At 49.5% G+C, this 21,968-nt stretch overlaps 8 protein-coding genes across 9 annotated transcripts; 4 read left to right on the top strand and 4 right to left on the bottom strand.

Moving 5' to 3' along the window:
• Positions 1-106: 106 nt before the first annotated feature.
• J3458_011636 (putative secondary metabolism biosynthetic enzyme) lies at positions 107-1,350 on the bottom strand (the record flags this gene model as incomplete). The annotated part of the gene is made up of 1 exon (XM_007809668.2): positions 107-1,350. One exon carries the CDS (start codon positions 1,348-1,350, stop codon positions 172-174), a length of 1,179 nt encoding a protein of 392 aa, XP_007807859.2. The 3' UTR covers positions 107-171.
• A 1,015-nt stretch (positions 1,351-2,365) lies between these two features.
• Positions 2,366-4,956, top strand: J3458_011635 (uncharacterized protein). 2 transcript variants are annotated; one of them, XM_007809667.2, is made up of 6 exons: positions 2,366-2,771; positions 2,825-2,880; positions 2,947-3,117; positions 3,174-3,344; positions 3,403-3,531; positions 3,602-4,955. In XM_007809667.2, the coding sequence occupies exons 1-6, from the start codon at positions 2,580-2,582 to the stop codon at positions 4,824-4,826; spliced, it is 1,944 nt and encodes a 647-aa protein (XP_007807858.2). In that variant the 5' UTR covers positions 2,366-2,579; the 3' UTR covers positions 4,827-4,955. The 2 variants fall into 2 exon arrangements, with proteins under 2 accessions (XP_007807858.2, XP_065975029.1); XM_066119911.1 differs by having other exon boundaries at positions 2,520-2,771; positions 2,947-3,344; positions 3,602-4,956.
• A 2,916-nt stretch (positions 4,957-7,872) lies between these two features.
• On the top strand, positions 7,873-8,868 carry J3458_011634 (uncharacterized protein; the record flags this gene model as incomplete). The annotated part of the gene is made up of 1 exon (XM_066119910.1): positions 7,873-8,868. One exon carries the CDS (start codon positions 7,873-7,875, stop codon positions 8,602-8,604), a length of 732 nt encoding a protein of 243 aa, XP_065975028.1. The 3' UTR covers positions 8,605-8,868.
• Positions 8,869-9,753: 885 nt separating this feature from the next.
• J3458_011633 (uncharacterized protein) lies at positions 9,754-11,497 on the top strand. The gene has a single exon (XM_007809666.2). The coding sequence runs from the start codon at positions 9,868-9,870 to the stop codon at positions 10,966-10,968; it is 1,101 nt and encodes a 366-aa protein (XP_007807857.1). The 5' UTR covers positions 9,754-9,867; the 3' UTR covers positions 10,969-11,497.
• Positions 11,498-12,151: 654 nt separating this feature from the next.
• J3458_011632 (uncharacterized protein) lies at positions 12,152-12,567 on the bottom strand (the record flags this gene model as incomplete). The annotated part of the gene is made up of 2 exons (XM_066119909.1): positions 12,152-12,267; positions 12,351-12,567. 2 exons carry the CDS (start codon positions 12,565-12,567, stop codon positions 12,152-12,154), a joined length of 333 nt encoding a protein of 110 aa, XP_065975027.1.
• A 2,888-nt stretch (positions 12,568-15,455) lies between these two features.
• Positions 15,456-16,259, top strand: J3458_011631 (uncharacterized protein; the record flags this gene model as incomplete). Its single annotated transcript, XM_007809664.1, has 3 exons — positions 15,456-15,508; positions 15,565-15,935; positions 15,994-16,259. 3 exons carry the CDS (start codon positions 15,456-15,458, stop codon positions 16,257-16,259), a joined length of 690 nt encoding a protein of 229 aa, XP_007807855.1.
• Positions 16,260-19,310: 3,051 nt separating this feature from the next.
• On the bottom strand, positions 19,311-20,063 carry J3458_011630 (uncharacterized protein; the record flags this gene model as incomplete). The annotated part of the gene is made up of 1 exon (XM_066119908.1): positions 19,311-20,063. The coding sequence occupies one exon, from the start codon at positions 20,061-20,063 to the stop codon at positions 19,311-19,313; it is 753 nt and encodes a 250-aa protein (XP_065975026.1).
• Positions 20,064-20,557: 494 nt separating this feature from the next.
• On the bottom strand, positions 20,558-21,061 carry J3458_011629 (uncharacterized protein; the record flags this gene model as incomplete). Its single annotated transcript, XM_066119907.1, has 1 exon — positions 20,558-21,061. The coding sequence occupies one exon, from the start codon at positions 21,059-21,061 to the stop codon at positions 20,558-20,560; it is 504 nt and encodes a 167-aa protein (XP_065975025.1).
• Between the last annotated feature and the right edge of the window lie 907 nt (positions 21,062-21,968).

The following is a 21,968-nucleotide window of genomic DNA, read 5'->3' as shown; positions in this document are numbered from 1 at the left end:
GTACTTGAACGGGCAAGTGGGATATATGAATAAGAAGCACATAGATAGATTCAACTCTATTTTGCGTCCAATCGCTCCAAAAAAAAAAAAAAATTTTTTTCGCATGCAAAAATCGTTGCCAAAGATTCCAAGCCCAGACACGTCCTATTCAGTACCTAGTGCTAGCCTCGATTAATCTGTATAAGCCACGAGCAGTTGCGGATTCGGCTTCTCGATCCCCTCTGCTTCTGTCCAAAGTACATCGCTGAACCCCGAAGCCTGGAGGTTCGTCTTCCACGAGGTCCCGTTAACCGTACAGTGTTTTCTACCATCCTCAAAGAGCCACCACCCATCCAGTAATCCAAACACAAGGTCAAGCCAATAGAACCTAGTAGTGAACTCGATCAAGGCAAAGAACCCTCCTGGTCGCAGGAGCGCATGCACATTTGAGCACGATGTAAGCAGACTCTTGGTCGCGTGGATGCAGTTGGTCGAAATGACCAAGTCAAAGCGCCGCTGCAATGGCTCCGGGGGCTCTTTCTCAATATCCAGGATGAGGCATTCAATGGAACCAGGTGCAATATTCGAAAATCGGCGCTTTGCAGCGGCAAAAAATGACGAAGATATATCAGTGAAGACGTATTTGAAAGGGACGTTGGCCTCAGCAAGCGCATCGATGACAAATTTCGTTGTCCCTCCCATACCGGCACCTACTTCCAAAATTTCGATGCATCCGTTGTCTCCATGCGCTCGGGGACCGTAAACACGTTTGATAAGCGCGGCGAGATGTAGCGAGGCTGCCAAACACATGGGAGCGTCGGTGTAGAAATGTTGCAACAAGTCCTTGTGTTTCCCAAACAGGAGCTTGATGGGGTCCGTCTTTCCGCTCAGGCATTCCGCAAACCGCGAGCCCGTAACATGAACAAGTTCGTGGACCTTGGCGAACAGGGGGTGATCCCGGACGAGGTCATTGTAAATTTCTTCAGATGGCGTTGTGTCTATCGGGGTGGACGTACGGATGTAGCCGGCCGCAGTTTCGCTTACGATGCCACCATCCTTGAGAATCTCGAATAGTGCACCGTCAAATACTCGACGATGCTTGTCTAGAATTCCCTGGGGACGTGGAACTATTTTGCCAGCCTGAACATTATCAAGAGCGCACCCCAAGTCGGAGAAAGTTTTGTACACAAAGGATAGCACCAGCCGGCGCTCGGCAGGGTACACTGCCGTCCAAAAGTTGGCGAAGCCTGCTTCTTCTGCAAATTGCCTTTCATGTTTGCTCAGCTCTAAAAACACGTCTTTGACATGTTGTCCGGCTTGCGACGAGAGCTGTTCAGTGGCAGAGGTCGATCCTGATTCTTGTAAGCTCATGTCCTCTTCTTGCAATGCAAAATAACGCAGCTCGGTACATAAATCGGACTTGGAATCACGAACCGCCGATACCTTGGTTCTGGCCCAGACGCTTGGCAATATCGGATAATGTCTTACAGTCGCGAAACAGGGAAGCTGGAAGCTCGATACCAGTTCTATTGGTCACAATATTGAGCACATTAATGGCGGCCAGAGGATCAAGGCCAAGATCTGAGAAGTCGGTGTTGATGTCAGAGTGCCCTATATCACACCCTGTCTCTATGACAATGGCATCTCGGAACTACCTCCGTCACTTCCATTTGAGATAGTTGATGGTTGATCATTGTAGGTGTGTCAGGTGTGTCATGAGCGTCGTGGGAATCGCAGAGAGTTGCAGGTTTCTCCATCCCCACGTCACCTACAAATTTAGCATTACGGTCTATCAGCTCGGGACCGAGCTATTTACACCGATTCCGTAGTTCGCAACTGCCCATTGTCTACCTGCTACAAGCCGTGCCCAGCCCAGGATCTTCCCAGGCGCGGCATGACACAGAGCTGACCACCCCCTACAAGCCAGACACGGAACAAGAATCCGAGTGAAAGCTGCGGTCACTCATGCAGCTGGGCAGCACGAGTACAATTTCCGGTCTTTGGTGGCTGAGGCAGTACTGCAGTAATGTACGTTTGACAAAACCTAAGCCCTCGTACTCCATATTCTGACCCCCAAACCCATGAACAGACCAAGTTAGCCACTACGTGCATGCAGATAGTGCACCGACGCCACGTATGTTGTCATCTACACCTGTAGATGACGGAGCAAATAGGAAAGCACGATCATGCCATTCCTTTTTTTGCTGAGACATACATGTGCAGCGGGAGGCAATCAGCATTTGACCACCATTATGTATGATAAGGTGGCTGAGAGTCGATATGCGCTGTAACCATGACCGGCCGCATATGTGCCGAGACAAGGGCCTTTACAAGTGTAATATTGCCTGCAAGTTCCCCATTGTGTTTCAGTTTAGCCAGAGGTGTTGCCTCACCGAGCTAGCCACGCCGAATCAGTTCAGAGAACGTGGACAACTGGAACCATTCTCTTCCCCAGCTCAACGTCAAACCACTCATGTCGTTCATTTTCTCACAAATACCTTATCAATCCTCTAATCCGAAAAAAAAAAAAAAAGATATACCTTTCGAACCCCCAATAGCTAGAGGTGTCCTATTAGTCTGCGAAACTCCTGCCGCCCAACATGTCGTCGCTCAAACGATGCATATTACTTTGTTGCCTTTGGTGCCTCTCTTCCTGGGCAGCAAAGGTTGAAAAGACGCTACGGTTTACCTGGGAGAAGGGTGCGCCTAATGGCCAATCGCGAGACATGATCTTTACGAATGGGCAATTTCCCGGCCCCAGCCTCCTGTTTGATGAGGACGACGATGTCGAAGTAAGCGTACAAATAAAGTTTCAAAAACCAGTGTATCTAATAGATGGTCTCAGATTACAGTTCACAATGACATGAATCGAAACGTGACCGTTCACTGGCATGGCCTTGCGTGAGTCGACTCACCCTCCATGTCCACAGCGAAGCTTGAGCGCCTAATATGTTGACGTTAATATAGTCAAGAAGGCACACCCTGGGCTGACGGCGTGATGGGGCTGTCACAAAAGCCCATCTTGCCAGGAGAGTCTTTTGTGTACAAGTTCAAAGCCTCACCGGCCGGAACACACTGGTACCATTCTCACGAGCGCATGTCTCTTATCGACGGCCTTCATGGTGCCATGTTCATAAGGCAAGCAAGCTGGTCTTCGAATTCCATACCGAGAGTCGCTAATGAATAATGGCAAGACCAAAGCAAAACATGAGAGAATTATGGTCCAAGATTAGCCAGGATCCAGAGGATATCGAAGCAATGGACAAGGCAGCGGCCAATCCACAGCTAATGGTGTTGTCGGACTGGACTCGTCTCACATCTGACGAGTATTGGAGAGTGATTGAAGAGTCCAAGATATTAATATTGTGAGTGCTCTTTCGATCCAATACAGTAGTTTTGTGCTGATGTGATACCACCTCTTAGCTGCGTTGATAGTATTTTATTGAATGGCCACGGGGAGCTGTACTGCCCACCTCACGAATTCCTCATCAGTCAAACACAGCCGATGCCACAGAAGTTTACTTTTCCAGATTACAACGTAACAGATAAAGGGTGCGTCTCTAGGCAACTCTATATATACCACACCAGTTGATGGTCGCTGACAACCCGCGGTCGCCTACAGGTGTTTCCCTATACAAGCAGAGGGCATTCAGGGTCCCTGGGTCAACGAAAGCCACCCCGAAAAAGTACCAGATCACATGCAATGGGGTTGTGTACCTTCAAAAGGGTCAAATTATACAGTCGAAGTCGATGCGGCGGACCGCTGGGTCAGCATGAACTTCGTTGCGGCGGCGGCGAATAAGCAAGTCGACTTCTCCATCGACGAGCACCCCATGTGGATTTACGAAGTCGACGGCAACTACGTCGAGCCTAGAAAGATTGTGGCAGCGGCCATTACTGCCGGCGAGCGCTATTCTGTGCTGGTCAAGTTGGACAAGCCCCCTGGCCGCTACACCATTCGACTGCCAGACACTGGGGCAACGCAGGTGATTTCAGGCTTTGCAAACATGGTGTACAAAGGTGCGGAAGAGGTAGTACCGGACACTCACCCTTACGTTACGTACGGGGGGCTGAATGCGCGAGAGGAGACTGCGACGCAAAGCTACACGCCATATAATATCACCTCGGACAACATGCCACCATGGCCCGCGAATGCTCCAGCTGCTACGGCTGACGAGGAGTTTCTTCTCGTCATGGGCCGGGCTGGAGCACCGCATCTTTACACCATGAACACAAAGTACATGTACCCTGTTGACTTCAAAGCCGACCGCCCGCTGCTTTTCTATCCGAACCAGACCCTAGGAACTGAAGACGAGAATCTCGTCGTGCGTACTAAGAACGGCTCCTGGGTAGATTTGATTCTCCAGGTTGCCGTTTTGCCCGGCGACGGCGTGGCGTTCGAGCACATCATGCACAAACACGGCAGCAAGACGTGGAGAATAGGAAACGGAGCCGGTAAGTGGAAATACAGCAGTGTTGCTGAAGCTATTGCGGCCGAGCCGGAGAGCTTCAATCTCAAAGACCCAGGGTACAGAGATACCTGGATGACAATGTTTTCTCCCGTCCCAGCTGGTGGGTATTGGAGTGTCTTTCGCTACCAGGTCACAAACCCGGGCCCTTGGCTCTTCCATTGTCATTTCGAGTTGCACGCCATGGGAGGCATGTCCATCGCACTGCTGGACGGAGTCGATGTCTGGCCAGAGGTGCCAGCCGAGTATGCTATTGAGGAGAGCCGTCCGCTTACTGTGACATCAAACAAGGCGCAGAAGCCTCTGTATGTCAAGATTTGGGATTATGTAAAGGGGGTATTGGGATTCCTCCCTATTACAGATGAATTGCGCCGCTGAGACGGTTCTGCTTCGACTTTTAGCAGGTGTTAACACATAGATTGTATACAAGACATTGTTCGGAGCTAGTACTAGTTATACGCATTAAAAGGTAGTCTAATAACCCCTAAAGAAAATATTTATTGCCCCCTGAGCCATTATTATTTTCTGTGGTCAAGTAGTCGCCATTTGGGCTGAGTTATAACGTCTCGACCACGGAAAATTGCGGGTAATTGGATAGAGTCCCCGAGGTTTTGAAATATGCAACCATCAGGTGCAAAACGTAAAGCACCTGAATCTGGGATATAGTTGTGTATCTCGATCACCCTTTGGCTTCCCTGGCACAATAGGCGGTGAGGCACCTCTATCAGATGGAGAGTTCGAAAAAGATAGCTCTACCTATTATATTAGAGCGTTTATAGGTGAGGACGTGGAAAAAGGAGTAGTACTTCAATGGTAGTTTCTATAGTGAAAAGGGAAAAGTGAGTGCATTAAAGGACTTCTTCCCTAGCACCAGAGCCAAGATGGGCGCGACGATACAAGCCATTTAAAAATTTCTAGTCAGACTGCCTTGAGTAAATGAACAACAATATGTAGCTAATAAGATGTGCTATATAGTCAAAGTCCCCGAAGATCTTGGCATCGATATCAATTCCCTTAGATTCATACACATCGGACTTGACCAGTTCAGAGCTTTGGGCGTAGCCTACAACAGCTCTAAACCAGTGCTTCTAGGCCCTAGTGCAACACAAGTTGCCATCCAAAAAGTTACATTATGTACCATTCAATTAATACAGTAAAAAGCTGGGTCATCCACTAAACGCTAGTACAAGGCAGATTCACGAACAACGCGCCGCTTCCAAACAATATAGAGCCACGACCTAGCCACGACCATTAATAGGCGACACAAACGCCAAAGCTCTTATAGGAGACGGTATCAGTATCGTAAACGCCAACGATTTCAAACCCGGCATTATTTCAATAATCACAAGGAACAGTGAGACTACCATAGGTCGCGTCCGTGGTAACTAAGCCTGGTGATACCGTCCAACGGACAAGTTGAAGTCCCAGGAGGACCCCAACCTGGGATTCCACCCGGGGGGGTAGCGGCATTACTTGTGAAAAGGTCAAGCTTCCCGCTGTCAGCAACCGTCAAGGATGGATCATCAAGATCAAAGTAAATCAAGCAAGTATTTAATGGACCACCACTGGGGTCATTGAAGGTCATGAGTGTGGTCTTATCCTAGCCTCCGTCGGCCGGAGATTTATTGACCAAGGCGGCGGCCGAGGGGGTAATGTCGCCGGTGCCAATGTTGTAGATAAAGAGACTGGATGGGGGGCAGCTTTGGCGAAGCCAGAGCCGGGAGGGGGAGTACAGGCTCAGGCAGATGTAGCGAGGGATAAGCCCGAGAAGTGACCTGGTGAGCATTTTAGCATAATATGAACGTGACAAAGTTGATATCCGTTAGGTTGGCAAAGATGAGCGAACAGTGAGGTAAAACCCCTAGTGAGAGTACACTCAACTTATATAACTATTACTAAAAGTAAAACTAGATAAATACATGATATGTAAAATAAGTGTCGGGCTATATTCTCCCCTGTCCTACTATGAATATAATATCATTGAATACGAGTATCAAGAATTACATTTACTCTTGGCCATTCTTCTAAACTTATGTTGCCTGACAGCTACTTAGTAAACTTGTAGCTGCTAAGCCCAGGAGCAAGCATCAACCAATAGACCAGGAGTGTATAGTTGCCTTTATTCCCCAACGCCTGTAAGTGCTAAAAGAATGATGTGGCTGGAAATAATAGTTCAGTTAACACCTTCAAAGACAATAATGGACTGTGGCTTTAGGCGAATACAGCAAGGATTGGTGCTCCAAGAGAGAGCGCGGCAAACCCGGCACAATTTCGTCGTTTGACCTTGTGATGAATCGTGATTGTGGGGGTTGGTGGTATCTTTTGGGATATAGTCTGGTATGTGGTCGCTTGCCGCTTTCAACCATATGATACGGCACTTACCGCAGTTATCAGCGTGGCAACACGCTCGGGATATTCTACGTCAGGGTGCCTGTAACCGCCTCACCGCGTGTACTGGTCCGGCCGGGATCTTTCAAGTGCAACGCATCCAGAAGCATGAGACCACTTCACGAGTACTGGCCCACCGCAAATGTGCCTCCAGAATTTATGGAGGTAGTGGTCTCATTTTTTGGAAGTTTCACCCGACAATTTGCGGAGCGCCGGTGCGGACCACGCCGGGCCCCTGGCGGCCCATAGCACGGCGCTTGTATTGACTCAGTGCTATTTTAATAGTTCTGATGTGGTAACTTCCTACGCGCGCGGCCCCTGGTTTTGTGACAGCATATATCACAAAGAGGTCCTAAGTTATCACTAGCTGTCAAAAGTCTGATGTGTTGAATAAAAAGTCTAAAGAGCTGTCTTACCATACCTGATGAGCCATGGGACACATGCAGTCAACAGAAAACCCCTTGGGGCACTAAGGTATCCAGTAGCTGGGTAGTTATGGGCAGCGAGGAAACACGGCGCTTACCGTGAACATGGTTTACTATAGCTACCTTGACATTATTAACTGACTCAACATGGCCACCAAAAAGAAATCACCACGCCATACCCATACTATGAGTATATTATAGGCCATAGAAGCTAGCCGCTAAGCGAATCTTAGGCGTGGTGACATAAAATCGCTCTGTACCCCGTAACTCACTTTCCCAAACCCCTTTTCTAACCAACCCAATACACCAAAACCAACGGATTCAAACTGACGAAGCGGAATCAATCAACTTAACCTTGCCATGTCGGAGAGGAGCAAACTCCGACTCAACAAATTAAATTCCCATCTCGCACCTCCATGCCCTTGTGGCGACCATGTGGCCGATGCCGGGTATACCCAAACCGCCATCTACAAATCCTCCAACCCTAGTAACCTAGGGGGTACGGCTCGTCCGAACAGAATGCATAGGACAGACCGGCCAACGTAGAAGAGGGGTGCATAGCCCAGGCGCCTGGTAAGCGCACCGGCCCCTCAGACTAACGTGACTGAGACATGATCAGTTGGAACGACTGCCAGAGGATTGAAGCGAAGCGCTGGCTGGAACAGTCTAGTGGGCACCAATATTCACGGAACTCGGACGCCACCGACGAGCCCAAATGCATGGTTTCTTATTTCCTTACGCCCAGGGATTCGGGTCGGACACGAGTTGGGTACGCTGCCCAACGCCTCACCACCGTTGCCGGTGAGCTCACGAAGCGGGCTGGCCAGCCTCACGGCCCTGTTCTCTTATACACTTGGCTCGTTCTCCTCTCTTTGACCTTGTTCCCGGCAGTATCGGCTCAGCTCAACTTCACTCCTCAACCGTCGCCATTGACTCTGGCCCACAATTGTCTGGGCAACTTGGTGGCATCCTTCACAGATGCTACGCCAGAGTATTTTGCCAATAGAGCTGTCAACCGCATCTCCCAGCTCCCGTACGAGTTTGGCGGCTCTGACGCTTTTGCCACCTTTGTGTCTTCTATTCCGTCCAAGAAGCAAGTTCTGGTCGACTTGGCCGTAGAGTCCGGACCAGAGTGTAACCACGTCGCGTTGCTTGATGGATACTGGCCAATTACAAGTTGGTTGAGGCGCTCGACGCTCCGCTACTCTGTCGTTCGTTGCCAGGTTAAGACACGGGCAATGTCTCTCCGCCAATTCTTACTCGACAACGACTTGCAAGATGTAGAGTTCCATGCTTCCGGTGGCCCTCCATCTTCTGGTCGCTCACACGCCTCCGCTCAGTAGCGTGAAAGTATTACGTACCGTCTTCGCCCGGCATTGCCTTCGGCCAACATGTCAGCTTTTGCGCAGGACGACTGGGACAAGTGGTTTGTACTTGCTGAATCGGCAGCCCGCGGCGTTATCAACGGTTCAACTGCCAGTCCCTATGTTTCGCCAACGTAGGCCATCACCAGACCCTCGAATGAGCTTCAGGCCCTCCCGTCGAGTAAAGACCCTCATCCACGAAATCGGCAGACATTTGCAATAACAAGTTCAGGTACAATTCGGCTGTGGAAAGTAGTGTGGTTATGAGTTTATACTGTTTTTTCTATTCTTGTTGATTACTTTCTTTTTTCAAACCACCTTCTTGGGGTAGTTACTAGGTACTAGAATTGGGGTTAAAGAATTGGCAGAAATTTAGTAAGCTAGCTAGAATGCAATTGATAGCTTGTTTTATGCGAAGTCCTAAGACATTTTATATTGGCGGCCTACTAATTCAAGTCAAGCACTCTTTTTATATATGTTTTGTGCGTTGAATTCGAAATTCTAATTTCCTGCCGAGGCTGTGACAATATCGACCTTTTTTCGTCTATCTGCAGTGGCCACTTCGATTCATGACAGCCTAGCTGGTAGAACACATAGGTGGGATTGAGAACATGAGCACGTTCGTTCAGAGACAAGACTCCTGATGACCTACTCCCGATCTCGGGTTGAGGATGGACCATTCGCATCAAAATTTTCCAATCGTCTTCATTGCGTGCCAACTTAGCAATCTCTGTCTGCCTGGAGCGCAGGATAGTGTGAAGAGGAAACTCAATTAATACACTTGCGTGCTAGGAACCACGAATGGTGAGATCGGAGTTATAGATGACTAAATCCAGTAGGCTGTACTCATTTTCTTCTCGTACCAGACGTTAAAGGAAATGTTTCATCCGCCAACTCGTAGCGCATCTTTGCTGTCCACCCTGTACACCGTGTCACACTGGTACCACAACATCATGGCGCCGGCAGACCCTCGAGCCCAATGATAGTTACACAAGGGCCCAAAACCCAGTTGGCGGCCTTAGGCATCTGCGGTCTCGGACTCGATCCTCACCGCTGTTTTGTATAAATAAGGCCTTTCTCTCCCCAAGGACCTTGAGAAATTAAGAAAGTTTGATATCAAAGGGAGCTGTTATTACAGCCCCCCGGACTTCAAAATAGTGAGAAAAGACCCAACTGAGCTCCCCAGGGCTTTTGGCCAAGCCGCACCAACCGATATTACCCGATTTAATATGCAAACGAGCCATGCCCGGGAAGCCATTCGTTTATGGGCCCGAAACCTCAAAGGAACTGATCGACGAGACCAAGAAGCCATCCAATAATATTGCCAAGTGGTCTGTAATGAGTACCACCAAAAACAACGAAGATTGTTGGGCTGCGATTGAACATTTGCAAGCTGGTCACGCTCAACTAGCGGAGGCCATGGCACGAGCCAGAGCCGCTCTGTCTATTCTCCAAGAGGAGTTTCGCAAACTCAAGGGAGACCTTCAGACCTTGACCGACAATCACAGCGAGCAGAGAATTCTACTTCCAGCTCGCCAGTACGTCACCGATGACCTCGACGCGCATGCCGAGAGCCAGCTACGGGAGTTTCTTTCCCTTATTGAGTCAGCGGTGAGGGAAGCTATGAAGCAGACAAGGGCGGGGAAGTCGGTCAACATCGATGACATCCTCAACAAGCTAGGCCACCGAGATGCATCATCCCACCCGGAATTCTCTGTTCGGCCCATACGCAACCCGCCAACTTACGATGGAAATGATGTCAGCAAGTTCCGCCCGTGGTGGTCAAGAGTCACGGCATTCATGCATCGTTATGCTGAAAGCTTCCCATCAGATAAGTTTAAGATTGCCTGGCTGGGTTCTCTACTATCGGATAAGGCCCGGATGTGGCATGATCACCGAAAGAAACAGGTCGATCGGCTGGGAGGAAGGGACTCTTGGGATTCCTACTCAGCGGCCCTGCAGGCACGATGTAAAGACATCAACGAGGCGTCAAGGAACTACGAGCGGATGAAGGAGCTTCAGTACCAGGGAGACACGGAGGATTACCTCGCCAAGCTTCTAGACCTTAACGACTTAGTGTGTTGGTCAGGATTCTCGCTAAGGATGCATATAATGCAAACGCTGCCTGACGAGATCACCCGTTTAGTGTATACGAGACGGGGCAAGCTGCCCGAGACCGATGAAGATTTTCTAAACGCGATATCAGAAGCCGGTCGAATATACGAGACGATGCTGTCCCATCTTAGCCTCACGGGTAATCATCCAGGCGTAACTGGAGAAAAGGCACGCCGACTACGTCGTCGGCGCGCTCGAAGACGGACTCTCCGAAAGACTAACAAATGAAGTGGTTCCCGAAAAGACTCAAATCCATCATGAAGCAAAGAAGACCTTGAAAAAGCCAAATCCAACCTTTTAAAAAGAAGGGATATAAAGGAGCCTAAGGCCTCCGGCCAAATCTTTGAGTCCTTGTGTGACTACCGTCGGGTTCTAGGGTCTATCTGTGCGGTGATGTTGTGGTTGCCGGCCGTGTGACAACCCGCACGGCGCTAGTCCAGCCCGCAGAAGCTATTATCTATTCTCTTTGTCTTTCTTTTCTCTTTATCCTCTTTCTAGGTTTCTTTTCTTTCTTTTTCTTTTTTTGGGAGGGGCGATTTGCCATTAAGCCCCCACCGGTAGAGTAAACGGGGTATCTCGTCACAGGTTCAAAGCTTAATAACTGTGATAAGGGCTTGATATCAAGGGCTTGGAGTGGAATGACTCTATTTAATAATAATCTTTTGGGATGTTAAAGGCCCTTGGCTTTTCAAGCGGAAGGAAGGGATCAGTGACTACTATATATATAGTTGACATGAAAGGAAAAGCTGTGCCTAAGGCTCCCAGCGGGTCATGTGTTCAGTCTGTGTAACCTCTAGGTTCTGTATCGGCGATGCCCCTTTGTTGGGCGGTGAGATTATTGAGCTTTGCCAGTTTGATTCGGATCGTTGAGAACCGCAAGAGTAGAATATTAGATGGCATCCATATAGTCCCAGCCGTGGTATAGGCACCGTCAAAGTTTATGAAATCCAACTACATAGTATAAGGTGTAGTATTACAGCATAAAAACTTGGTAAAATATGGGTTTATAATATTTTGACACATTCTGGAATTGGTCAATCAGGCCATCTGTGGAAGCCGCTCGCAGTTAGCAGACTAGATTTGACCTGTTTATATGGAGCTCCTAAGTTGGTTGTAGCTAGTTGACAATACAAGCAGCAAAAATGGCACGGAATCTGTAACTGGATTTCAACACTGCCAAGTCTTAGATACTGGCCGTAGCCTATGACAGTGGGATGCTGGTCAAACATCATGACGCAAAGTCCTAGTTTGAGAAAGCCAAGTAGCCCTTGCGTTTGCATTGTGCTATCGGGAAAAAATTCTCAAAAGCGAAAGAGGGCTTTATAATCACAACAACACAAGCTGCGAAACTTGCCTGGCATTGGCCGTGCTAGTGCACGCTTATTTAGGACAGGCTGTGGGAGGTATTGCTCTAGTTGGAAAGATTCCAAAAAGGGCCCTTGATCTGACCATCGACTTTGTGACAAGCCGTGTCACCAGGCGTAACAACTAACGGAGAGGTCATTCCCCCGTTAATCCATATTACGACTAAGAGTCTCGGAGATTAGCTTGCTTTCCTTCCTCCCTCCAAGTAGACGAAGAGTTATATTGAGAAGAATAAGGGGACTTACGGGTGTCATTGGCAATAGCAGCCTTAACCGACTTCACGTTGGGGCAGATCTGACCCCGCTCAATACCCTCCCAAGCATAGACGGTTTGCTCAAAATGGCCGCAGTGGTCGTCGGTATAGGCGTTAAAAGTGCCGTGGTCTTTCCTAGTAGCGATGACGCCAGCATGAATACAAGGAGCTAGAGTAGCTAGGAGAAGTGTGGCGGGAAAAGCGCGCATGATTGCGATCGAGATAGTGGGCTGAGGAGCTTGGAAACCTCTAGGCTGTGAAGATAATGGATAATGCCACTTTTCTGATTGACTCGGTGCAAGTCGTGTACCAAGATGTCTAGACAGGTGAGTCGATGCCTAGTAGCACGTCCCTGCCATTGGTATATACATGTTTGAGAACACTACGCATTACGGATTTCAGGTATGTTCTTGTGCGGCCGCCGCCATATTCGTCATTTTCCGCATCCGCTCTGTATTCCCGTATGTGTAGTGATGTGGTGTGACTCTGGACCCTGTTGGTCCCATAGTCATTTGTAACTTTTCTGCATACACGACGTGACTCGAGGCTAACACCAGTGTGATGCGAGTGCGGGTTAAGGAAAGTTGCGTCAGCAACAGGTACGGATTTCTCCATCATCGGCCCTTTTATTTCTGCACTCTTCACGGAGACGAAGCTCCTTCATTCACGTCGAGTCTAGGTAATAGTTTCCGCTACCCAATGGCTATCTTACCTCCCGTTACTAAAGATGCTCATCTCAAGGAAACGAACGCTATATTAAAAGTGGATAAATTGGGTCCTAGATTCTATCACGTCATACCACAACATATCATATGCGATTTGTGTGTGATGCAGCATTCCTGCATGTTACGACTGGCTAATAAGCTCAGCGTTAATGGAGCAGAAATGCGCCATCTGAACGAGTCCCTCGGTCACAAAATCGAGTCCAAAAGCACATTTTGTAAGACCTGATTGCGGTTGCGGCTACTACCGATAATTTTGCAAGTTTTCGGCACAAGCATGTCGTCTTGCGCTAGTCAATACGCAGAGGCAAGAAAGCCCAACGAAAGTGACATATGAGATGAAACGATATGTGAGAATTGCGTAGACTTTGTCCACTCCTAGGCCTTAACCATTTGTGAGACATGGAGTCACGCGTATCTTCTGGGGTTTCACCATATTGTGAGATTCTCAGCCGTTACGAAGTATTGAGAGTAGCAGCTTTTCTTGATTGGTATTATTCTCATGATGCCGTGTCGCAATTTTGACTCGGGCCAGGTGGCTTGTCCACTGAGTGATGGACGGGCAGGTGTTTGGTTTTGGTCCAAAAACTCGATGCACTCACGTCTCGGGCAGATGACAGATCGCCATGTGCAACGCGAGCACAAACCATGGCAGTCCTACTTTCTCTTTTCGCAGTCGGAGGCAAGAGGCGTTCTGGTGACCATTACTGCCTATAGGTGCAACGTCGCACGGCAGAAGCCGGTCTAGAACCCGTGGAGAGTTATGAACATGGCGTTGATTGATGACTGAATAATATTTACCCATTCATTTGACATTCTTTAGACAAAGGACATGTGTCGGCAAAGATATGTCGTTATTGCGTAGTCTAGACGCAAACAAGGTGCAACCGGCAAGACAATTTGAGTGTCGAAACTGCCTGCACATTTCTCGGTCGAACGGACAGTTAGGATACATTGTCGAGATGTACTTTGAGTTGTACACGCAGTGGAAGCAATTTAACGACAGGCTGTTCCTATATTCCTCGCAACGAGGATCCCGTTATTTAAGCTCTTCCCGGGTAAGCTACATGGTAGTGCTTTGAATTCCCCGTATTACTGCCTATCATAAACTCTATTTAGTGTATCTTTAGTGTATTCGCTATATTTGGTCTGTAATGCTAGTCGTATTATGACAATAGCACAATAGCCTTGTCAGCGACCTTCAACTCAGCTAGTATTGATCACGCGTAGCATATTACATTCATCGTTGACCAGCTATACATCGTCCATCGCAAGGTCTCCAAAGTCAACGCGGAATGTGCGTGCGTCCGCAGTGTGGCAGGACTAAATCCCTCACGTTGCAGTCTCCAATGGTGATCTAGAAGACATGTCTAGGGGTGATAAGATGGTATGAATTAGGGACTTGAACAAAAGTCGCCGATGGTACAATCGTCTGCCGAGGAGACGAGGTTATACCGATAACGTACTTGTCTGGGTATGTTGCTTCTCTCTTCTCCCATATGCGGGGTGATTGTCTGATTGTCCTGACATATAACATGGGGCAGGCTGGGGAGTCACTCACTCAGATTGGCTTGCTGAAATGTAAAGTCATCCTTGGTGTGGATGACGAAGCGCTCGACGTGCCCTCGGCTCCCTTCTTCCGCATCTAGCTGACTCGTGGTTAAGTCGGTGACCCCTCCGGAGAACAGTCGACATCGAGGCGAGTCATCGGTATCAGCTTCTTTCCTTGCAATATGATTTTACAATCAAAAGTGACAGGTCGCCAATTTACGATTTCGGTACCAGTTCGCATGGCGCATCTGCTGTTGCTCTCCTCAGCCGAGTCATAAACCACGTCATGCTTGCCGCAGGTGGCATAGAGCTGCGCGATAGAACGAAAGAGACATTGCCCTGGTCATGGGCGACACCGCTAGCACTGGTAATGATTCGCGTGGTGATTTTGATGCCCAAGACTTCGGATTTGATGCGCGGCTTTTCTTGAAAAAAAAAAGGCATACGACTTCTGCCAGCCTGACTCGCTGCGTATTGAAATGATGTCGAGTCGGCAGCTCGGTAATGCAGATGATGGCAAGCCCCGGAGAATGTATTGTACATTTTGGAGAGTCATTCGATGAAAGAAGATGGACTAAAAACAGCATGCGGTAGCATTCATGACTCCGCATGTCTCAGCAAAGGGCTTGGTGGCTGGTCCTTGATGTGATATCAAACCGCGAAACAGTGGGAACACAGCATATCAGGCCTAGACGAGGATATATATAAAGACACAACATCAGCCCCCCTAAAACTCGAGTTTGAGCTACACCCGAAATCATACAAAATCCACACTTTATTCACATCGAACGATTCTTCAAGTAGTGTCACAACCTACCGCCAAAATGGTCAACAAGTACACAATCAAGGTCGTCAACCACTCGGGAACCCCGCAACAGTTTGAAATCCTCCCCCAAGTCTTGGCAAGACATGGCACAACTGACAATGAAGCAGCTACGTCCTCTTCAACAAGCCTCCCCAAATCGTTGGGGAAGTCCAGGGGCAGATCTGGTCCAACGTCTTCGACACACACAACACTCCCAACGCCGGTGATGCAAACTTTTCCGTCTTTCAGCAGTACTATGGTGTCGCGGGCACTGCCAATGAAGCCCCTGCGGTGGGTGTCGAGGTGGACTTGAATAGTCCTAAAGAAGTGACACTCGGCTCTGCCAAACCCGATGGAACACTGGTGCCGGGCACGACGCTCCAACTCGTGGTCAAGGACCACGCGCCGCAGTTGGCAACCACCCAAGCCGCTACAAGTTTTCTAAAAGCCTTTGAGGTCCAGACTGGCAAAGACTTTACCGCTGAGGATGCGAAGAAGAGTGAGCTTGACCCCCCCCTTCCCTGCTTGCTAAGCTCGCTCACCTCGCTACGCAACAGGAAACTACTTGATCGGGCTGGGTGGCAGTCGCACGGGAACTTCCTTCACCGCGCCTGCCGCCACTTTCATACCCAAGCCTAACATCAAGTACCAGATCCAGCCCGTCAACGTCTTCTACGTGACCCATGGCAATTACAGCAAGGGCTCTCTCATCGACGTGACCAAGACTGGACACGCAACAGTCACCATTGACTTCGCAGAGCAGGGCAGAGACGACATCGTCATCGTTCACGACAACCATGGCAACTTTCAAATCCAGGCATAACTCAAGAAAGGGCCACGTGCAGAGAGAGGCCGTGTTAAAGTAGGCCTATGCGTGGGGGAACAATTTTGCGTTCTTGATTGACTCGCTTTGATTGGAATGAGAGATACTTGACATTACCTAACAAAGACCGACGCTCATTATCACATCTGTATATAGTTCATCTAATAGTACAGTGTGCGACTTCTAAGAATATCCTTTCTTTTATTACCTTGATACAAGGCGGGTGCTTATGTATTCTATTTGGAGAAGAGTGACTTGATAATATTCCAGCAGCTATTGATAAGTTTAACGCAAATTAGTGCCGCTTGGTGCCTGCTATAGCCGAGCCCTTGGATCCTGAAAAAGTTCTTCCCAGACGCTTGAGCACCTTTACTCGGACGGAGAGAAAGTTAACCTCAAGTTATATAAATGGTGGATTACCGTGTACGCGGTGAGTATATAGCTACATTTATACAGATTCTCTGACTCTATTCGAATTTTCGTGTGCAGAAAAGCCGCCACATAGTATAGGGTAGAGGTATATTAAGAGAATATGTCACACGAGCGTACCTTGGCTAGCATCTCAGTTGATACTAGTAAAAGCCTTGTTAAGTTATAAAAGAAAGGATTGTTTGCGCAGCAGAAGAAAGGGCCGCCCTGCTCTATTAACTTATTAAAAAAAAAAAAAAAAACACGGGCTAGATGGAGGGCATCTAGTAACACTGTATTTTGGCCGTACCTAGGCCAGGGAATTGTAACTAACCACGCAAACACCAAGATTTACAACTCCAATTAATGGAACTATGTCACAGGAACAGACTTGACTCTGTAAGAAAGATATGGGTTCCTGCGCTGGTAATAATTCACGTCCAATAAGTGTATTAAAAGAGTTACCTCGGAAACGCACACGTTAAGCGGAGATGTGATGCCCGTTACTGGGAGGGTCTTGGGATCTTGAGCAATTCAGACCCTGAAGTTTTACCCAGGTGTGACATAGAAAGGGGGGTTAGAGCCGATAACAAATAATTTCTACAAAGAGTATATACAAAGGTCAAGTCGGATTGTACATGTGTACTTGGACCTGACGCCGCTTCGAGCTATCAAAGAGATAATTATAATCTCAAGTAAAGTAGGCTCTTGGCCTCGTTGTACATGCCGTCTAATATTTGCGCGTAATATAATATAATACCCAATATAGCCAGCACGCTGTTATACTGTGCGCACGTTCTCATTTTCTCTTTTCCTTCCCGTCTCTCCAGCTATTGGATGACCGTTGTAGTCTCTCAGCTAATAGTTGTGAAGACACCCATCTTAAGCCGTCAAGTCAAACAGACCCCATGCTACACAGCAAATGAGGATCACCGGCTTTAACAACTGCCTACTACTGTCAACGAGTAAGAGGGGGTGTAGTTGATATTCAACTAGAGCGCGCGCTTTTTGTGATGACTAGCCATTTTCCATCTACAAAGTACTGTTTATGATTTACCTTTCCTCTAGCAGGGTTAAAAGATAGGGCATTTCACCACGCAATTTTCGCACTTTTATTGACATTTAGGGGTCGCGACTAAACCGAGCAGGCCGCCCAGAAAACTCCCACGCAAATTTAATACAGTCTGGCATAACGGCTCAGGCAGTGGAGGCACACAGCAAGGATAGCCCGGACCAACAAGGCAGACTTTGCTGTGAGCAACTAGGAGGAGAAGCGGGCTATGGCGTCGAAAGAGTATCTGTCAGCGACTAGTGAACAAGTCACTTAATAACTTGATGTCCCAAAATAAGCAGAAGTCGGCGTCATATTTATGAACTATGTTGGGGGCAGGGCGGTTGACCCTTGCTGCTAGGCTGTTCATCTGGATCATCACTATAAAGTCTAACCCTTGAACGTTAAGCTATGAATAAACTAATAGTAAGTTCACGCCGGAGCTACTGTCCTCATAGTACGGAGTACCAATACTCTACAAGACTAAAGGAGATGACACTTGGCAGGGCTGATAGTATAGAGTATAGGGCTGTATAGTTACGGAAGCTCGATTTTATTCTATTCATATTGCTATGTATGTAGATGTTCCCATCATTATATCATGTAGAGCGAACTGTGGTCCAAGATCGTGGCGTTTGGGGTACAACCAGAAGAGGTGAACAAGACACGGCATCTCAATTATGCGGCTGGCCATTGTCCTTGATTTTGGCGCTGTTCAAGGTGGCCACAGTAGCGAAACATTTGGTGCAGACATTGTAGTCGGGACAGGTGGTGCACGTATAGACGCGCCCGAAGATTGGCTAGACAGACACAGGTTTCGGTGAGCTTCCATGTCACTAGTAGACAGACAAAAGGGGCTTGGAGGACACTCGAAACTCACACCTAAACAGATGCCACAGGTCGTAGACCATATGTTGTATCGCCTGACCAGCACATCATGACCCTTTGCAGATGCAGAGGCAGACATGGGTTCTCTTTTAACATCGTACTTTAGCATGTGGATGATCTTCTTGTCAGCGCCACACCGCAGCGCCAGAGTCAGGGGCGTCATCTCGGAGGCTTCCCCAAGCCTGAAAGTTACCAGTGACCGTCCGGTTCGCCCCGTGGCGTAGGAGGATCCGGACGACGCTAGCATCGTCCCTCTTTTCCGATCTCCTGTCCTCGGCCAAGTCCCCCTTTGCACGGACGTACCGCCCAGCACCGAGGCGTCCATCCGTCCCCTGTTGGCCTGATATAGGTGCTGCGCCATCCTCGCCCCCTTGAGGCCTAGCCTTGACAGGATGAAATCTACCGTCTTGGCGTTGCTGAACTGTGCCGCCCAGTGGAGGCAGGTTTTCCCCCGTTGTCGGCGGCCATCATGTCGCCCCGGCAAGCCAGGAGGACTGCCTGGAAGTTTTGGGACACCGCTCGCAGCGGCGAGGTGAAGCGGCATGCGGCCGGAGATGGGGTCAACAACCGCCGGCCTGTATTAGGACCTTCAGAGACTCGAGAATTGCACCACGAGCGGCGGCTAGGAATGGTGTCCGGTCCGGCGTTTACTGTCGCGGCGGTGGGGTCAATGGACTTGCCAAACTCGAGGAGGCACTGGGATCTTAATGATATCGGGTGGCCCATCGAGGGCCAGGTGAAGCAGACTGCGGCCATCCGAGTCGGTTTCGCTCAGATCGGCCCCACTGTCGGCAAGGAGCCGGACAAGGCAGGCATCCCGGACGTGGCCGACGGCTGCCCAGGTGGGGGGTCCGGCCCGAGCCGTCCGGATGGTGCACACTGCATGTTGTGTTTGCCTTCCTGTCAAGCAGCATGCCAACCACGTCCCGGTGTGAGCCTAGCACGGCGTTATTAATGAGAGAGTCCCCGGACCTGTTGGTGCTCTCCGGGTTTGCACCCGCATCAAGGAGGAGCTTGACTACTCGTGGCTCGTGGAGTGTTGTCTGCAGAAGTGTCATTCCGGACTGCGTGTCGATACCGTCCAGCTTTGGCTTCCACTCCAAGAGCTCTTGGACCAGCGCAGCATGGCCAGCCTTGGCGGCAAGGTGCAGGGCGCCTCGCCCGGCAGAGTCTAGGGCATTGAAGTCTGCGCCATTCTTGAGTAGCCACCGCAAACGGGTAGATTTCTCTTCTGCCGCTATCATGAGGGCCGTGGCGCCGCCAGGACCGCACATGTTCAGCTGCATGGGTCGGTCCCCGCTCCGCAGGGCGTCGCAGACTCTGATGACGCTGTCGGGGTCCAGGTTCGAACTCGCCAGCCCGAGCAGGAGATGCGGATGCACCAGACCTGCTTGCGGTTCGGATCGCCGCCATGGCGGACCAGATGGTTGATGGGTCTGCAAGTGCGGCCCGCACATGACGGCATACCATAGGGGCGTTCTCGCATCGTGCCCGCCGAGGGTATGAGGGCCTGCGTCGTATTTAAGGAGGATTCTCGTCGTCTTTGGATGGTTCTGTGTGCATGCCCCTTGAAGCGGTGTCTAGTAGCCGTCGCCGTATCCATTGATGCCCTCGGTGCGGTTCGGGTCTATTTTGAGTTCAAGGAGGGCCTCGACGACCGAGTAGCTACCCTCAGTAGCCGCGGCAAAGAGCAAGTTGCTTGCCCGTCCCGACTGGAGATGCGAGGAGTTGTTATTGACATACTCTTGAATGATGTCAACATGACCGTGGCTAGCTGCTGCCTCCAAGCTTGTGAACCTATTGCTCTTTAGCACGTCTGTCCGGGCGCCGCGTCTTAACAGGACCCCGGCGGTGGATGCATGGCCGAATCTTGCGGACATGTAGAGGGGAGACGGGAAACACTTGGGGGCACGAGGTTCGGTGCTTGCGTCGTTCCTGAGCAGCAATGGTCTTATGATCTCTTATCCCCTGCCTGCATGGCAGCCACGAGAGCATCCGTCAAAACTGCAACGGTGGGGATATCCTCCTGCAGGAACCTCGTCCTCATCTCGCGCCGTCTGGAACCCGCAGCGGCAATCAAACACTGTCTTTGCGAGTTCTCAGTGCCCTTTTTCACGTCCTCGTATGAGAGCATTCCAAGGCCCGCGAGGATGGGCGAGGGAGATTCGGGCGGTGACCTTAGGGTCCGAGAGAAAGGATTGCTCATTGCCCAGTAGACCTTTGCCCACTGCACAAAGGACGGGGCAGCGGTATCCCTGAGACGGGACAACAGAGCATTGGTGGCATCGTTTATAGGACATTTGGATAGGTGGTAGGGCGACGACTGTGCCGCATAGGACGCTATGCCATTGTCACCAGGCAGAATTGGGGCAACGACCTGCCGAAATTGTTTCCAATCAACCCGCAACTCGTATTGCCGGAATATAGAATTCAGAAGATTTTGTGTGCGAGTCATGCAAACATACGAGAAACAAGGCTAGGCTTTGGTGTGCAGCCCGTCTTATCTCATTCCAGATATACTAATTAGTTTCCGTATCTTCTTTAAGAAGATCGCATACGCCGCTCCGGGTGGTCACTCGGTCGTTGCTACACGCAGCAAGCACGCCAATCCACGATTCCAACTCGCACCAGATCCTCTCCATAGCAGCAGGACATGATAAACTCGGTGATTGAGCACTTTTTGTGTCATTTACCTGGCAGCGATGGTGAATCAAGTTGATGGTAAGTTCCAGCCGGCTCAACGGGCGGTAACCACAGAGCAGCCAGTTCAGCACACAACGGAGCCCCTCCATGTCGTGGTCGGATCTCAGTACTTTATCCGGTACAGTTTCAGGGGTGTCGCCAGCATTTGTACGACCCAGGAGACTATTAAATTTACCGAGAGACTTCAGCGAGGGGTTCTTGGGCCATCCAGAATGCTCTTGCAGCAGTTCGAGGCATACTTGGCGCGTAGTCTTGTCCATCGGTGCTAGCCTAGACAAATTACGTGCAATTCGATCTTTTACGTCGTCAAGGGGGCAAAGACGCGTCAGTCGATCAGCGTTGACGCACATATCCTTATCATCATGGGGGTAAAGTCATCCAAGTTAATTTTCGGCCAATCCTGTAGTTCGCCCAGCAGAGCATTGGGTGTCCGCAAAGTGACTAGAGCCTTGAGTGCTCAATACGCTTCGAAAGCTTATTCTACTAGTCGAGGAACGCCCTTCGACCATGTTTGCCACATTCGTCAAGGTCATGTAATAGGAGCAGTGAACCAGATCCTGAATTATAATACCTGACTGTATCAAACATGTTGAGACAAGATTTCTCCGTCCATCCACCATCTACTCCTTGTCAGTAAGATTTTCCACATGAGCTCAGGA

Source organism: Metarhizium acridum (genome assembly GCF_019434415.1).
Source record: "Metarhizium acridum strain ARSEF 324 chromosome Unknown scaffold_234, whole genome shotgun sequence".
In the NCBI taxonomy this organism is placed as follows: Eukaryota; Fungi; Ascomycota; class Sordariomycetes; order Hypocreales; family Clavicipitaceae; genus Metarhizium; species Metarhizium acridum.
This window is presented reverse-complemented; position numbering and strand designations above follow the sequence as displayed.

Coding starts and splice junctions, on each gene's coding strand:
- J3458_011635 (XM_007809667.2), top strand. CDS start 2,580: ATGTCGTCGCTCAAACGATGCATATTACTTTGTTGCCTTTGGTGCCTC. Junction 2,881..2,946: donor GTTCACTGGCATGGCCTTGC/GTGAGTCGACTC, acceptor ACGTTAATATAG/TCAAGAAGGCACACCCTGGG. Junction 3,118..3,173: donor CATGGTGCCATGTTCATAAG/GCAAGCAAGCTG, acceptor AATAATGGCAAG/ACCAAAGCAAAACATGAGAG.
- J3458_011633 (XM_007809666.2), top strand. CDS start 9,868: ATGCCCGGGAAGCCATTCGTTTATGGGCCCGAAACCTCAAAGGAACTG.